General features: G+C 40.5%; 1 protein-coding gene across 5 annotated transcripts in view; it reads right to left on the bottom strand.

Annotated features, from left to right (window-relative positions):
- bsnb (bassoon (presynaptic cytomatrix protein) b) overlaps window positions 1–12,792 on the bottom strand; it is a 118,854-nt gene extending 106,062 nt beyond the window's left edge. For all 5 annotated transcript variants that reach the window (XM_015958801.3, XM_015958802.3, XM_015958800.3 and 2 more), the window contains exon 1: window positions 12,425–12,792. In XM_015958801.3, the coding sequence (XP_015814287.3) occupies window positions 12,425–12,603 (179 nt within the window). In that variant the 5' untranslated portion in view covers window positions 12,604–12,792. The remainder of the gene's footprint in view (window positions 1–12,424) is intronic.
- Window positions 12,793–17,009: the final 4,217 nt, after the last annotated feature.

Below are 17,009 nucleotides of genomic sequence, written 5' to 3'. Positions count from 1 at the left end.
CAACCCCCCAAGGCGCTTCACAACACAATCAGTCATTCACCCATTCACACACACATTCACACGCTGGTGGGGATGAGCTACGATGTAGCTACAGCTGCCCTGGGGCACACTGACAGAGGTGAGGCTGCCGAGCACAGGCGCCACCGGTCCCTCCAAAACCAACCAGCAGGCAAGGCGGGTTAAGTGTCTTGCCCAATGACACAACAGCAGAATTCTCTGGTCGAAGCCGGGATCGAACCTGCAATTTTCCTATTACTGGACAACCCGCCCTACCTGCTGAGCTACTGCTGATTAGTGAGGAACAATTCCCAGATGTATTTTAGACTCAACTCAAGGTGTACAGCAGGCAGTAGTGTGTGTTTGCTACTGACTCTAATAAAACTTTCAGAACACAAACATTATATACAACAGATTCACTTTTGGAACAAAAGTAATCACCTAATCCTAATATATTGATTTAAGATGGCTGCCATGGCTGAACAACAATATTGAAGCTGGAAATGACATCACTCACTAAATCTGACTGCTAAAATTTGGCATTGTAGAAACTGAGTCATTTACAACACATAATCTGACTTCATACTGATTATGCATTATTACAAACATTATTTTCACAGTTTAGGAAAATTACAAAAAAATAATTTTTCTCAACATCTTAGGGTAAGTTCACACTGCAGGATAATCACACTGATTTCTGACCCAATTCTCTACAACTCTAAAGATAATCTTATCAGATATTCCTGCCATGTGTGATGTGTTAAGAGTACTCTGGTTTTCTCAGAAAGACGTTGGGACCGTTGGAATCATAAATTGGGTCTTTCAAACATTTTGGATTATCTAGGTTTTATATTCGAGAACAAACCAGCAGAATGCATGTCGAATTTGATGTTTAGCCAATCAGAAAGCAAAGTGACGGAAACACTCTGCATGCTCCTCCTCTGCCATGTTTGCTAATTCTGAAATCGCAATTGATTTTACGAGATTTCCCATCTCAAGGGATGACAAGGGAATGTTCAGGTGTGAAATGGGTAAGCATGTGAAAGCACGTACTTTAGGGACCAAAACTGGTTTATCAACATTTTTATAGCCACGTGTGTGGTCTCTGATGTTTAAAAAAGTTTCAGACTTTTTATAAATCCTGAAATGTAAACTGGGCCTTAGTCAAAAATATTTGTAATTAGGGATGGGTACCAAATTCGGTACTTTTTAAGGTACCGACCGAATTCCACAGTACCGACTGAGCACCGATTCACGTCATTTGAAACAGTGCCTCGTTTCGGTACCTGTCCTTCATAACAAGAACTTGCCTGGACATCTGCGCATGCGCAAGAGCATTATGTTGTCGGTCATTGCGAGCCAGTTGTAAACAGAGCAGCATGGTAGAAAGCACGCACGCTAAAGCTTGGGTCCACTTCACTAAATGTGATGGGTAACTGGGTGATGATGAAACCAGCGACAACGATCTAAGTGAGACATCCTCATCTTAATCTGCTCCGGTGGGTAAATAAAATGTTTAAGATAACGTTAGCTCGATATGTTAGCTTCTGTTTCGCTAATGGTGCGTTCGCTTTCTCCTCGGAACTCCGAATTTCCGACTAGAAGAACATGAACGCGCTCTAAAGTTTGGCTTCACTTTACTAAATGCGACGGGTGATTGGGTGAAGATGAAACCATTGACAACGATCTAAGTGTGAGGCATCATCGTTTTAATCTGCTCCAGCAGCTAAATAAACTGTTTAAAATAATGTTAGCTTGATATGTTAGCTTCCATTGCCACCATTGTTATCAGCTAATGGTGCGTTCGCTTTCTCCTCAGAAATTCTAACTCCCAGTAGGAAAAATCAAATGAAAAAAGACGGCAAAAGGAATGAAGATACACAGTAAATTTAGTTCACAGTAAAGATGTTTGTATGTTATTTATCGTGATATTTATCAAATATGGCTATATATTGAGAAAAATATATATTTAATTATAAAAGAGAATTAAAATATTAAACACTCAAAAGTATCGAAAATTGGTACCGTTAAGTACCGGTATCGATTCCTAGGAACCGGGAATTAGTACCAAATCGATTCAAATGTCAAAGGTACCCATCCCTATTTGTAATAAGTTAATAATTTAAATGAAATGAGCAGGTTCATTTCAGATAACTTTGTCTAAAGGCTCAGGATTGTATAGTGTCACATGAAAACATGTTTACGTCCAATTTTACATATTTGAACTTTTAATTTAGATTTTTTGACAATTTAGCCTACATCATCACAGTTCAAGGCAATGCTCTCGTCCTTTTTTGTATTTAACAAATAACACCCATGAGTCCAGTCATGTCATTCTTGTCTCCTACAAGGACACTTTTAACATTCCCACAGGATAGAAATTTATATTGGTTAATGGTGGCCGTTTCATCGCAGAAAAGCCTCATCACAAGCTCTGCACCTTTTAAAACATGGACGTGAGCACATTGATCATACAAGTAAGACTACTTAATTAGAAACCTCGCCTCACTCAAGAGTAGAATTAAAAAGCATTTTTTATTTTGACAGAAACTGATTAGCTCCAACAGAACAGTCTCAAGCGGTAGCTTTTATTAATTTATTAATTTTGTTTTTGTCAACATGCAGTAAGGCTCGCTGTACATCATAAGCAAAGCAGTGTTTGGGGGTGAATGATGGACAAGTTGAGGGGGTTGATGAGAGAAACATGGAGAAAGAGGGACTGGCAATAATTAAGGGTACGATGGTGACTGAGGGGGTTGATGAAAATAGGAGCAAGAAATAAAAAAGAATTAGGAAAGTGACGCCAACATTTGTTGCAGTTTGCAGCCTGTATTACAAAAGGTGTAGTCTATAATTTATGGATTACTTGTTTAATCAATACATTTGTAGTGGTCTCTAGTAAGAGTGGATGCCTTGTAAGTCATTCGGGGCGGGGGGGGGGGGGGGGGGGGTAATATACCAGTGCACCATTTCTCAGACCTAAAGGTAGCCCACATCGCAGCTGAGGTTCAGACAGCAGGTTTTGGAGTCTTATTTTCTGATATTTGGACATCTCGTCTCAGAATGGATAACAGTCACTCGACTCTACCACTCACTTGCAATGTTGATGTTTTATCTCCACAAATAACACAAGTCTGGAGGACCTTCTGCTGTGTGGTGGTGTTGCTAATGCTAATGGTTAGCTTAAACTAGTCGTCCGTGGCAGATACCCAGACGTTAAAACAACAACAGCCTTCCCCGTTGTGAGTCAAGGTCGGTGAGTCCATGAATGGTTAATGATAGTGACATAGATCTCAGGCTTTTCTAATCCTAGAGTTCCACCACTTATTTTCTATCAGAAGCTAATGCAGGAGATAGGTGTAGGAGACTATTTTTATGTTCAGCCTGCATGACAACCTGAGTGACCCATTATAATCAGAAAAAACATTAACCCTCCCACTGTCCTAATGGGAGTGACTCCGCGAGGAAAGCTGACCATTGAGCAGGGTTGATGATTTATCCCTTGGGTCCATGTGGCAGGGGTGAGGTGGTGCTCACTCCTCACCCCTGCCACGTGGACCTCAAAGGATAAACCATCAATCCTGCTCAATGGTCAACTTTCCTCACGGGATCAGCCATAAAGACAGTGGGAGGGTTAAATATGTTTTTTTCAGTCAACCACACCTTTAAGTAGAAGTACACATAATTATCACTCACTAATATGTTGTTTTTGTCTGTGTGTGTGTGTGTGTGTGTGTGTGTGTGTGTGTGTGTGTGTGTGTGTGTGTGTGTGTGTGTGTGTGTGTGTGTGTGTGTGTGTGTTTGTTTGTTTGTTAGTTAGTAAACAAAAACTTACAAAATAAATACATTTATAAAACATATACTAGTATAAAAGTGCAAATTAAATGAGTAAAATATATCATGGACCATTGAATTGATTTGACTGAAGATCAACTGCAACTAAGTCCAAGTGATTCAAGCTGGCTGCCACTAATCAACCTTAGAAAACACAAACATGGCTGCAACTGAGCTAAATTTATATTAATTAGGTTAACATTTAATTTTATTGTGGCTGAGTCATTTACAGCAAACATGCTGAGGACTAACAGAAGGCACAAGACCTTGCAAAACAGGATTTCCAAGATTTCAAGAAATTGGCCATAATTTCTCAACATTTCTTGATCTTAGTTTAAAACTACAGCGAGTTAAAATGCTGTTTATAACAATAACTGAAAACTGGTTAGTTTTAAAATTAACAACGTAAAAAATCCAACAGAAAAGCAATTTCTGACTATTTGTTATTGCTCTGCTGACTTTCTGAAAAGTTCCCCCCATGGTTTGTTTTCACTTTGAAGCTCTTCTGGATTTTTAATGCATTTGGGGTTGAACAAAAGAGCTGTATCAGTGTTTTAAACTTTCCCTTTCTCCCTTGCTCACGCCTTCAGGCATTTGAGCAAATAGCCAAATATGGACCATGAATTCCCACTGTCATAACAACTTATACCTTGCTTTGTCATGCACCATCTTCAAAGACAGTCTCAACAGCAGCTCAGCATCCAGAGTGAAAGAAGTATGGAAATAAAAGGGGGGAATAAAAAAGGGAACTGAGTCACTGCCACTGGCTTGAGCTGCTGCACAACTCCAACCCTGGTCAACTCTCCACAGGAGTCTTCTGCTCACTGTGGTGAAGCCATCCAAGAATAGTCCACACTTTTCAAAACGCAGTGTTATGTTTAAAAGTCAACACAACTGTTGCCAGTCGAACCTGCAGCCTTTGTCTGTGCCTGCAGCATTTCATCAATCGTGCACACCCTAATCTAAACCTACGATTAAATATCATGTTCTTTGACACAGGGTAAGTTCAGCTGGCAACTTTCGCTTGAATCCCAAAGACATCCAGTGAGTTCTCCAGTGACTCATCCCGAGCCTCGGGCGTGGCTTAATGGCTTAATGGGAGTCAGGGGGGGAGGGGGGACAACTCCTCAAAAGATTTCTTTAGATATTCTCATCCATCAGCAAATGAGGGTCCACTGAGGGTAACTTGTATCTGCGTGTCTAAAGTACTACAAATTGCACACATTATCACAAAGGGGAAAGTGAAGCATTTGTAGGATGACAGCTTACTGCAGTGAGAACACCTGGTAAGACTTACCTCCGCAAAACAAAAAAAGAAGCTCTAATTCTGCACAGTGTCAGGTCAGCTTTTGTCAGTATCCCACTGTCACTTGAATTAAACTAATTAACGTCACACCTGCAGAACAACATGAAAGTTTCAAGAGAGAGAGAGTAATCAGCGTTTCCAGCAATTTGTTCCAATAATCCCACGAGAACACCCACACCACTCTGATGTCTGGTCGATAATATAACCTGCTCGTCTTCCACGACCAGACTGTGTCAGTAATGGTGGCTTCAATGCACTGTCCTTTTGTATTCAAGCAAAAATATTAGGAGCTGGAAGTTGGAAGTCTGATCTGAAAATATTATCACTTAAAGGTGAGGTAGGAGATGTTTTTATGGATCATTGTTTGCCATATATGCTTCACATAAAGATTGCAGCCAATAAATACGGTGTTTTGTCAAAGAAAGGAATCATTTTAATCTTCTCTGAAAAGTACGAGCCTGGATGAATCTCATCCAATCATTGTGAACTTCCCGTTCTTAGTAATTAGATCATCTCAGCTTTGAGCTGCCTAACAGGAAGCAAATCCAGAGGTGGGCTAGTTATAGTATACTTACTTGTTATACAGTTACATAGTGTTCAGAGTTATGGTAGAAAAAGTACCAACACTTGGTCTAAAATGTAAAACTGTATTTTGATGAAGAGTGGAATAAGAGGAGAGGGTTCATCTATGCTTTTATCGATGACGTCAACTGAAGAAAGAGAAAGGGCTGCAAACCGATGACTTAGTGGCTCTGTTTCTTCTTGGCATGTAAGATAACATTAGTTTTGTATGGTTGTTTGACAGTATCCACAGCCTATGACATTCAGATGTATTCTGGAGGTGTGGCACCAGCTTCTGATTTCAGCATGTATTTGTTTTTTTATATTAAAACCTGATATTAATTTTCAACTTCAGTCCAGAATTAAAGGTACTTTAAAAAGCGCATTAAGTAAACATTTACAGTGAAATTTACACTGAGTCAGATTTCCTTCTCAGCCGGCAGTGAGATTGTCAGGTTTCCTCTTTTTTCAAAAGGCTGCAAAGGGATGTAGTCTTTGTTTACTTCCTGGTTCCAGAGGCAATCATATATGAGCTCACATGGTTGCTAAGTCTTCAGCACAAACACTGCACCAGCATTTGTAAATCAACATTGGCCAACAAAGAGCAGCAGCATTGTGGACAGCATGTTAGCCAGTAAACAAGTAGCTGGGCCTGCCAGACTCATCCTCTGTTTAACTCTGCACAGAAAGTCTGGTTACTCACAGGAAGAGAGGCACATGAGGGGTGGGACTAGACAGCTCAAAAATAGCCAATCAGAAAAAAGACGGAAATGCCGACTGTACCGCGTAACGCTGTAGTTTTTTAGCTGTAGTAAAAAAAAGGTGTCTGGCAACGGCGCAAACATCTTTTATTTTTTTAGAAGAAATGCTTTTAGCACTTCTACTTGTTGTGGTTTTAAATACATCAAAGTCATTTAGGACAGAGGAAAGAGCCGCAGCGAACTCCGCCGCTGTCTTCGTTGTTTATGAGAAACTGAGCGTCGCTGTGTGTGACGTCTGCTACATTGTAGTATTTCAGCTGTAGTCAAAAATGGGGTCTGGCGACAGTGCAAACATCTTTCTTTGGAAGAAGGGCTTTTAGCACTTCTACTTGTTGTTGTTTTAAAGATGTGTCCAAGTCATTTAGAACAAACGAAAGAGCGGCAGCGAACTCCGCTTCAGTCGCCATGTTCCACAAACTCAGCATTATGGTGTGTGACGTACGCTACTCAGCGCTGATTAGCTCAGTTGGAATTCTCAGGGGGTGGGACTATTTGAATGGGAGAGTTCCCAGACCCTTTCTCTGTGCAGAATTAAACAGGGGAGGAGTCTGGCAGGCCAGGCTAGTAGAAACCCAAAAGTTACTTCTTGTACCCCTAAGAAGCCACAGCATCCTTTTGTTTTACTCTAATATCAACTTTTCAGTTACATCAACTTGATATTACAGTGAAATGTATTTATCAAGTTACTGTGTTATGACTCATATTCACTTGATGATTGCCGATCTGTAACTGGTAACAGGACTTGTTTGTTTTGATACGTGGACTGCAGTACCCAAATCTGACCACAGGATGTCCTTCTTACTTCATGCACCTTTAAACCTCAAATAAACACTTATACAATCATGTTTAGAAGTCAGGTCCACCTAAAATCAGTCTTTACTTTCCACATCATAAAAATTGTAAAACCCAAAGATCCAACTCTTCACAAAACACCCCATATTAGGCATTTCTTTGTTTCTTTTCCCAAATGAATATAAAAAATGTAACTCAGTTTGTCTTCTTTTGACCAGGGAGGCTGATCTGCTGGATGTGCACTAAATTATAGCTGGATGCAATATATATGTTTCAGTGTGTCTTTAAGGAAGAAGCTTTGAGTTCCTTATTGATTTGTGCTTCTTTTCAAAGTAAGTGAAACTGAGAAGTAGAGGCTTCAGATTGAAAGGCTATCCCATGACCTCCATTTAGTTATATTTAAAGGTCAAAGCAGAATGACTTGTGTTGTGTGTGTGTGTGTGTGTGTGTGTGTGTGTGTGTGTGTGTGTGTGTGTGTGTGTGTGTGTGTGTGTGTGTGTGTGTGTGTGTGTGTGTGTGTGTGTGTGTGTGTGTGTGTGTGTGCAGAAGCACCCTTTATTGTAAAACTCAAAGTCAGCTCACCAGAACAGAAAAGTTGTTTTGGGCATGTTCTAGGGGCGTCCCATTAGATGAACGCTTTGTTCTCCAGAGGGAAAGACTTTCAGCTTTATAATTGACCAGCGGGCCAGGTGTAATTTTGTCCTGCAAAGGCTTCTGGAATACCTTAGAAACCAGACATGGACTTCTCTGTGTGAGTGAAGAAGTACAATGTTAGGACATTTATTTATTTTCTGCACCGCCTTTATCTTGTTCAGAGTCGTAGAGGGGCTTCAAACTGAGCAGATCACCAGTCCATCCATCACACTAACACATCCCTTCCGTCAGGTTAGAATCATTAGTTGCCCTAACATGAAGGTTCTGAGACTGTGGGAGGAAACTGGAGTAGCTGGAAAAATGCCAGACGGGCAGATAGTCAACATGCAAACTGCACACAGAAAGGCCTCTACTGAGATCCTAACAGGAGACCATGATTCTGTGAGGTGATGGTGCTAATTAACCATGCAGCCAAAGTCAAATTATTTCTGTCAGAATGATGACAATGCATTACTTAAAACAACACTGTTTAATGTTGATATCGGTTCCTGCTATATCCTGCACTCAAACAATATGAAGAGCTCCACTAAAAGTTGTCTCAAATCACCATCAGAGAGGGTTTACTACATTTCTGATTAGTTTAAACTAAAGCAGATTTGGCATCTTTGTTTTAAATCACTCATGTGCACAGATTTGAAAAAGCTTGAAGTAAAGAGAACAGTGTGAATCTAACTGATATTATTAGAAAGGTGCATCTAATGCTGCCAAACTCTGCAGAGTGGTGAGTGGGAGCTGATCAGTGTTTAGCTGAGTCATTTCACATCTTTAGGGCCAAACATCTATAGCAGAGGTTCCCAAAGTCGGGGTCGGGACCCCTCTGTGGATCACCATTAACTATACGGAGGTTCTTAAAGGCGCACTTGGCAGTTTTGCTTGCTTTTAACACCCCGTAGTGTCTATTACTAATTGTCTTTGGTCAAACCGAAAGCAAAGCTTATCTCTTCGCTGTGTGCTCATCTTTTTAACACCTTAATCTAACAGCTGAAATGTCTCCCCAGCCTTTAATGGTGTCTACAGAAATGATTCATAACTAAACAAATATGCTGTGTTCATGATCTAAAACTTGCAGGAAACGTGCTAGAAGCAGACTGCAGCGCCAGGTATGTCAGCTCAAGTTTTCTTTAAGTCCAACAGGTGGCGGCCCGCCACTCTGGAGTTGCATTGGGGTATTCTGGCCACAGAGGGTGGTGGGGGTCTGAGTGACATTTCATTAACCCTGTAAAGTGTCATTTCCAGATACACATACTGACTGAAGAAAAAAATAAAAAATAAAATATGAAAAATTTGCACATGTGGCAAGGTGGAGAAATGAGGGCCCGGGCGGTATTCGATCCCCAGACTCCGGGGTGAAAGTCACATGCACTAACCAGTCAGACAAAAGGACATGCTCGTGGCCAAGTAGCCAGGGCGCATGATCGATCGGGATACGGTGACAGGAGCTCACCTTGTCACACATAGTAAGGCTTTAAAGATGCTTTCTAGCAATCATAGTAAACTAAAAAAAATGTCTCTGAATCAGTGTTTCTAGCAAAACTGTTACTAAACTATCATAAAGGGATATAAGTGAATAAGAGCAGAAGTGTTTTTCCTTATGCCCTGATTTATTTAGCTTTTAGGAAGTTTGTATTGTTAACTCAGAAATATCTGGCATCTTGACTATTTTGTGGGTCTGCAGCCGATCATTTTGGGCACCAGGTGATCTATTGTCTAGTTACATACAGCTGAGAGTTTTGTAGCAGATTTGGTTTCAGTTAGCTCATGTCTTGGACATTTCAGAACATCAATATGGAGCAACTAACTGCTGAATTGTAAAGTGCAACATACAGGCATGAATTCTTTTACTATTTTTTTTCCTAAGAAATAATATATCTTCAATTTATGTTCAAATATATCATAAATGGAAATGACTCTGTTTTATTAGTTGATGATTGTTGGTTTTATGAAGGTTACACACTGTGCTGGAGATAAATTAATCATGAGGACATCCAGTCTGAACATTCTGTCTGAGAGCATAAATGCATGCATTATAAACATGGGTTTTATGATGTGTCACTTTATTTGGGTTCACAAAGAACCAATGTCTGTAAATGATTTTATAAACAGAATCAACTATCTCCAAATTTATAACATTATGCAGTTACATAGTAAATAACTCACTATTTTGTTGCAAGACAAAACCTAATTAGAAGAGAAAGTACACAATTAAAAACACGGCTGATGGAGTTCATAACGATAATTGATTTTCTTTTTGTTCCAAGATCATTTTCTGCTTGGAAATCTTGGTGCAAGCTCACATGTGCAGCACCCATATTAAAATAGTTGCAAACTGTGCACAACTCTTCAACCAACCAGGTTGCAACCAGGCCCTGTGACATCGATGTCCTCCGACCAGCAGGGCAATGTGTCACTGCACACTGCAGGATCTTCTCAGGATCAGCTGGATGACAACAATAAAGGAGCTGCTCAGATCCAAACACATCTGATCTGCCTGATCTGTGGATGTCTCCAAAAACAAACAAATCCGCCGTCAGAGCAGGACGCCTGTGTTCAGGCTCTAGAACCTGAATATTATTGGTCTAAATGGGTTTTATTGTTGTGGCTGATCTGAGCTCACTGCTGTAAACAGGAAATATTTAGAAGTTTGTATCAGAATGCTCTTCAGTAATGGTCAGCAGACTGGGATGACTGTGCACTCAAAGCTGTTATGACAGAAGAAAACAATTACTTTAGTGCTCTGTGAAGCAAAAGGGTCAGCCAAAGACCATGACGTCCCAGGCTCTTCCCTGAGACATACACCATCACGTGACCCCAAATGAAACAAAAATGACCTTTTTAACTTCTGAATAATGTAAAGCTTATACTCACATTAATTAAAACGAGTCTTCTGTCTAATCTCAATCCAGACGCTGTCTCATTGTGTCTGAAACTCACACACTTTCTTTGTGAAAGAATATTGTAAACGTAGATTTATGATCTTAAAAGAAACCATTTAAATCAGCCACTCTCTCTTCTACTCTGCCCATTTCTCATTATGTGCCTGTCTGTCTCTTATAGCACACTCACTCTCAGCACATTATGAGATACTTAAGGGTGGATACCAGAAAGGAGTCGAGATATAAAAGAATCATGAGATTATAAGGGGAGCCAACAGCATTTAAATCCACCCCACTGTGAAGAGGGAGTGCATTTCCAAACAGGTGCATGAAATGGGTTGGATTATAATAAAAGCAAATACGCTAAAATCTAATATTACTCTTAAAACTCCAGGTAGAAATGAAATAAAGATCAACTCACAAAAAATGGGTTTTGCAGCAAATGCATTCTAATGTCACGCTAGAGTGTAGGTAGGTGTGGTAAATGTAGTGTGCAGCAGTGTGTGTGCGCGCGCGTGCGTGTGTGTGCGCGTGCGTGCGTGCGTGCGCGTGTGTGTGTGTGTGTGTGTCCAGGTCTACAACTGTTGAAGTGTGTAATTAAGACAATATCAGATCTTGTTAGGAGAGTAATCCCTACCACACACCCGCACAGAAAATGCAGACTTTGCCAGCTGCTACATGTGATTGCAGTCATGATCTCAGTGAGGTTAATATTTGATCTGCCTATATGCTCCGCTATGAGGCAACAATGGAGCTCAAATATGGAATTAACAGTAAGAGAGGAGCAGTGTCATGTAAAATCTGCCATGCTGCTGCTGTCAGTGTGTCTGAGCTGTCTGGATTTCATTAACAGAGCAGCAACACCACTTCTCCTGAATAAATGAGCCTTTCTGCACGGCTGCTGGAAAACAATCCAGTATCAGGGCATATTGATTCGACACTGAGATCTAATATTTCTAATGTTGCAAAAGCATTTTGGTCTTCTTCGCTGTCGGTGACAGTGGTGATATCTGATGGGTTTATACGCTGACATCCTACACAAGGCTGTCATCGGGATACAGACGTCTGCTGGCGAGCAGGAAGGTGTGTTTTTCAGAATGACTTTGTATTTACTGGTAATCATGTGAGAGCAGCCAGTAACAGAACCGACCCATCCCTCTCAACGTGAGCTGCGGCACACTTGGCATCATTTACATGACTAATTCATCATCTATATGCATCATTTGTCTTGATCATTTAAAATCGGGGCTTATGTGAAAGGGGTGAGGGTATTTTTTTCTGTAATTCCCTTGCTTCACTACGAGAGACAAAAAAATTGCTCTTTCATTCACATTAACTGAATCCGGCATCGTATAAAGGGCGTAGAAAATAGAAACGAGACGGCTTAAAGACATACTGAATAACTAATTCCACGCTTTAAATTCAAAATAACTGCAAAAAATGAGTCAAGAAGGGGTGGTGAATTGTGTCGATAAGGATATTGAAATAAATAATTGAGCGCTCATTCAAGTCTATCTCACGCAGTCGGTTGATCCGATGTCTACGCTGCTCTCGGTACTAACGTCCGGTTTACACCACGCTGCCGCGTACCCTGCCCGATTTCTCCCCACTCTTCGGCGGTGAAGCCTCCTAGCTATCGCGGCTACCTGTTAATCCCCGGCCCGGATGCAGCTCCACTTCCTCCGCCTGGGGCTCCGTTGCTCGGCTTGATGAGCTGTCCAGAGTCCGGTGGTGCTGAAATGGTAGCCGGAGCACCTGCCGCAGGGACGGCGGGGCCGGGCTGCCCCAGCTGTCCCTCCCCCTCCATGCTGGCCTCGTTCCCCATCGCTTCGGGATAGGTCTCGACGGGGAGAAACGGTGTTGTAGATTATTCTACAGCTGTGCTAAAAACTCAGATGAAACTCAGCGCCGTTTCCCTTCCGCCATCATCACCTACAATTCAGCATCCCGCACGGAGCACGCGCGCTGACGGAGAAGGTAAGAGGGTGCGCGCAGACGCAATGGGCGGTGACTCGTTGCCTGTGCGTGCGCGTTCACAGCGCTGAGTTATTTCAAGCCAAATTGGCTGTTGTATGGCAAGCCGATTTATCACGTTTCATGTGACTAAAACGAATACAAGATTTATTTGTAATACAGGGGCAATTACTTTACTTATTTCCGAAGATGTTATTACACTACTGTTCTCACCCATCAGTGCAAATGTGCAATCTGAAATCAACATTGCATTTAATTATTCAGGATAAACCCCCATTCCACATAACTGCATATGATTCTGAACCCCAAACAAACAAAACAATTAGCAAATGAATTAGGTTGCATTGTTATTGTCATTATTATTTGGAGTAGTAGTAATAGTAGTAGTAGTAGTATTACCAAATAATAAATGTTGTTACCATAGTAATCAAGTATTACAATAAGTGCAGTAAGTCTTACAGTATTATGATTTGTTAAAACACAATTCCAAATTCAATAATAATAACAGTGACATTATTAATAATTACACTTTAAAATCTAAATATACATTTTACATCTGAGGAACTTGATGAGTTGCATGATACTTTAACATAAAACAGATCTATTGTTTGAAATGTTGGCACGCTGATTGTTAAAATCAATATAAATGCACAGGTGGAAATTTGGAGTACAAATGCTATGAAGCTGAAACTAGAAAATAACAAGCGCTCCCTGTAGGCTGGTTTGAGTTAAAGCCTCTCTCCCACCAATCAGGTTTGTGGCCTAAATAAAAAATATAAATACTAAAAAGATAATTGTTTCAGGTGTTCATTCAAACAAGTCGTACCTTTCTTCCTGCATACTCAAAATTTCACTTCTGAAATATGATTGTTGTAAAACACCATGATTGAGTGCACAGAACAGGAACTTTTATCACTGCATCCTGAGAGCAGACTCTGGTTTGAAATTACAAATGTGTCATATATTCTTCAAATAAAATATTAAAGTTGTTTATTAAAGCAACAGTGTGTATTTTTCCTGGCGATAGGGTGCAGTAGATACCTAAATCTTTGCAAGCAAGCAGTATTTTTGTGTTGGAGTAAAGGCTGATTTGTGCTTCTCCATCAGCTCCGCAAGGGACAGACATGCATAGATTGATGGAAGCGTTTTGCTCTCATACTTCTCCGTCTCCTGGGGAGTGTTGCAAAGCAATTCCCCGGCAGGACAACAGAGGGCGTAGCGCTGTTCTGTGGTATCCTGTCATTTATCCGGTCCAAGATAGTGTGTTTATATTGTGCTTTTTGTAAATAAGAGACTTTTTAACATGGACAAATTTGTCTCTCATTCTCCTCCACCTCTTCATGCACTCGCCACCTCTAAACCCACGTTTCCTGTCATTTCCGTCCACAAATAAAACGCTTGCTGTGTATCTTTTCACTCATCCAGTCACAGGGGAAATAAACATTCATATTTTAGAGTTTTTACGCAAGGTTTTCTTCAAGCTTCTCCGTGTCTGCCGCGAGTTATTTTCAGCTTTCTTTATGTTTTTGAGGGCGCAATGGCGGCGGTGGAGACGGCAGCGGTGCCCTGACCAATCACAAGCTTGCGTTCTCCGTCTCGTTCAACGATGTTTAAAAAAAGGGTTCGACTCCATACATACTTGTGTGCCTGCCGGGGCCCTACGCAATGGCGTTGCGTGTCTCTGCACTGACGCAGCCAGAGAAGCATGAATCAGCTTTGAGACCTTACCAATGGATGCCCATTGCGGTGAAAATAAACTTTAGCAAAATAGCAAGCACATCAGACTCCCTTTAATCACTGGCAACAAGTGAGGAGGTAAATGTGTAAAACAACAACATTTAAGAATGGCAAAAGTTTTGTAACCGTTTGTTACAAATCAGTAAATGTGTTTTGTCCTCATGGGCTCCCGTAGAAGAAAACATGACATCTAACATGGCGTCGCCCAGAGACACTCACTTCACCTTCCAGAGTACACTCCCATGTATTTTAGACCTGAATTTTATGGTTACATGTTACAAAGCTGCCCATATTTTCCACAAGTGGCATCATTTAATTCATTTTCAACAACATTTTGATGGATGTTTCCAGAAATTAATGGTAAAAACTACACATTGTCTCTTTAATAATTACATCTATATAATTAATGTTTTTTGTAAAAAAAAAACTATTTCAGGTATCCTTTATTTCTAATCTAATTAATGAGAATATAATTTTGACCCAGATTGCAACTATTGATTTCTAAAATTACAAAAAAGAAGCTTTTGGTTATATGTTACAATGACTTTCCTGATAACCACTTCCTCTTCCTCTTTGCAGAACATTTTATTTCTGTTAGCACCTTCTTCTTATTTCACTGCTAAATACAGACTGCACATTCAAAGAGTTGAATATTTTTTCATTAACATATTAAATGGCATTTTTCATAGTCAGTTTGTGAGAAAAAGAAAACTCTCCCATGCAAAAAATGGCACAATTTCCTGCTGAATTTAGACTATCTCACAACAACCTAACTAGTTTTTAAGCATCCATCATTTTAGGCTATTTCCTTTTTCAAATCAGTGTAAAATCTTGATTTTCTTGCCTACTTGGACATTATGATCAATACAGGGAGTGCAGAATTAATAATAATAATAATAATAATAATAATAATAATAATAATGCGTTGAACTTATATAGCACTTTTCAAGACCCCCAAAGACGCTTTCACACACTCTCACTTTCACACACTGCTAGTGATGGTAAGCTACTTGTAGCCACAGCCGCCCTGGGGAGGTCTGACAGAGGCGAGGCTGCCATTTGGTGCCGTCGGCCCCTCTGACCACCATTAACACAGGCAAGTTGGGTGAAGTGTCTTGCCCAAGGACACAACAGCAGGATACCCCTGGCGGGAGCTGGAATCAAACCCATGACCCTCCGATCATGAGGCAACCCGCTCTACCACCTGAGCTACTGCTGCCCCCAAATTAAGAAAGGCTGAAGGACGACCACCACTGAACAAAACACACAAGCTGAAACGTCAAGGCTGGGCCAAGAAATATCTCAAGACTGATTTTTCTAAGGTTTTATGGACGGAAGAAATGAGAGTGAGTCTTGATGGGCCAGATGGATGGGCCCGTGGCTGGATTGGTAAAGGGCAGAGAGCTCCAGTCCGACTCAGACGCCAGCAAGGTGGAGGTGGAGTACTGGTTTGGGCTGGTATCATCAAAGATGAGCTTGTGGGGCCTTTTCGGGTTGAGGATGGAGTCAAGCTCAACTCCCAGTCCTACTGCCAGTTTCTGGAAGACACCTTCTTCAAGCAGTGGTACAGGAAGAAGTCTGCATCCTTCAAGAAAAACATGATTTTCATGCAGGACAATGCTCCATCACACGCGTCCAAGTACTCCACAGCGTGGCTGGCAAGAAAGGGTATAAAAGAAGAAAAACTAATGACATGGCCTCCTTGTTCACCTGATCTGAACCCCATTGAGAACCTGTGGTCCATCATCAAATGTGAGATTTACAAGGAGGGAAAACAGTACACCTCTCTGAACCGTGTCTGGGAGGCTGTGGTTGCTGCTGCACGCAATGTTGATGGTGAACAGATCAAAACACGACAGAATCCATGGATGGCAGGCTTTTGAGTGTCCTTGCAAAGAAAGGTGGCTATACTGGTCGCTGATTTGTTTTTGTAATGTTTTTGAATGTCAGAAATGTCTATTTAGGAATGTGGAGATGTTATATTGGTTTCACTGGTAAAAATAAATAATTGAAATGGGTATATATTTGTTTTTTGTTAAGTTGCCTAATAATTATGCACAGTAATAGTCACCTGCACACACAGATATCCCCCTAAAATAGCTAAAACTAAAAACTACTTCCAAAAACATTCAGCTTTGATATTAATGAGTTTTTTGGGTTCATTGAGAACATGGTTGTTATTCAGTAATAAAATTATTACTCAAAAATACAACTTGCCTAATAATTCTGTACTCCCTGTACAAACTATTGACCAGATTTTACATAAAATAAGACAAATTAACTTTAAAGCCAAAAGTCTACATTTATTCTTGACAGATCATTGAGCAGAAAATGTTATAATTTAAAATATTCAAGTTACTCACATTATCTAGAACATATGCTGACATTAAAATATGAATTTAAAATGGCCTGATATGGCAAAGGGAAAAAATAAGTTTGATTAACAGCCAAAAATAGTGCTAAATTTACAGACATGATGGATGTTTCAACTGAGGGAACTTTTAGTACTTTGACTTATGA

This window comes from Nothobranchius furzeri, chromosome 3 (assembly GCF_043380555.1).
Source record: "Nothobranchius furzeri strain GRZ-AD chromosome 3, NfurGRZ-RIMD1, whole genome shotgun sequence".
NCBI classification, from domain to species: domain Eukaryota; kingdom Metazoa; phylum Chordata; class Actinopteri; order Cyprinodontiformes; family Nothobranchiidae; genus Nothobranchius; species Nothobranchius furzeri.
Note: the sequence above shows the minus strand (reverse complement) of the source record. Positions and strands in the feature narration are given on the sequence as shown.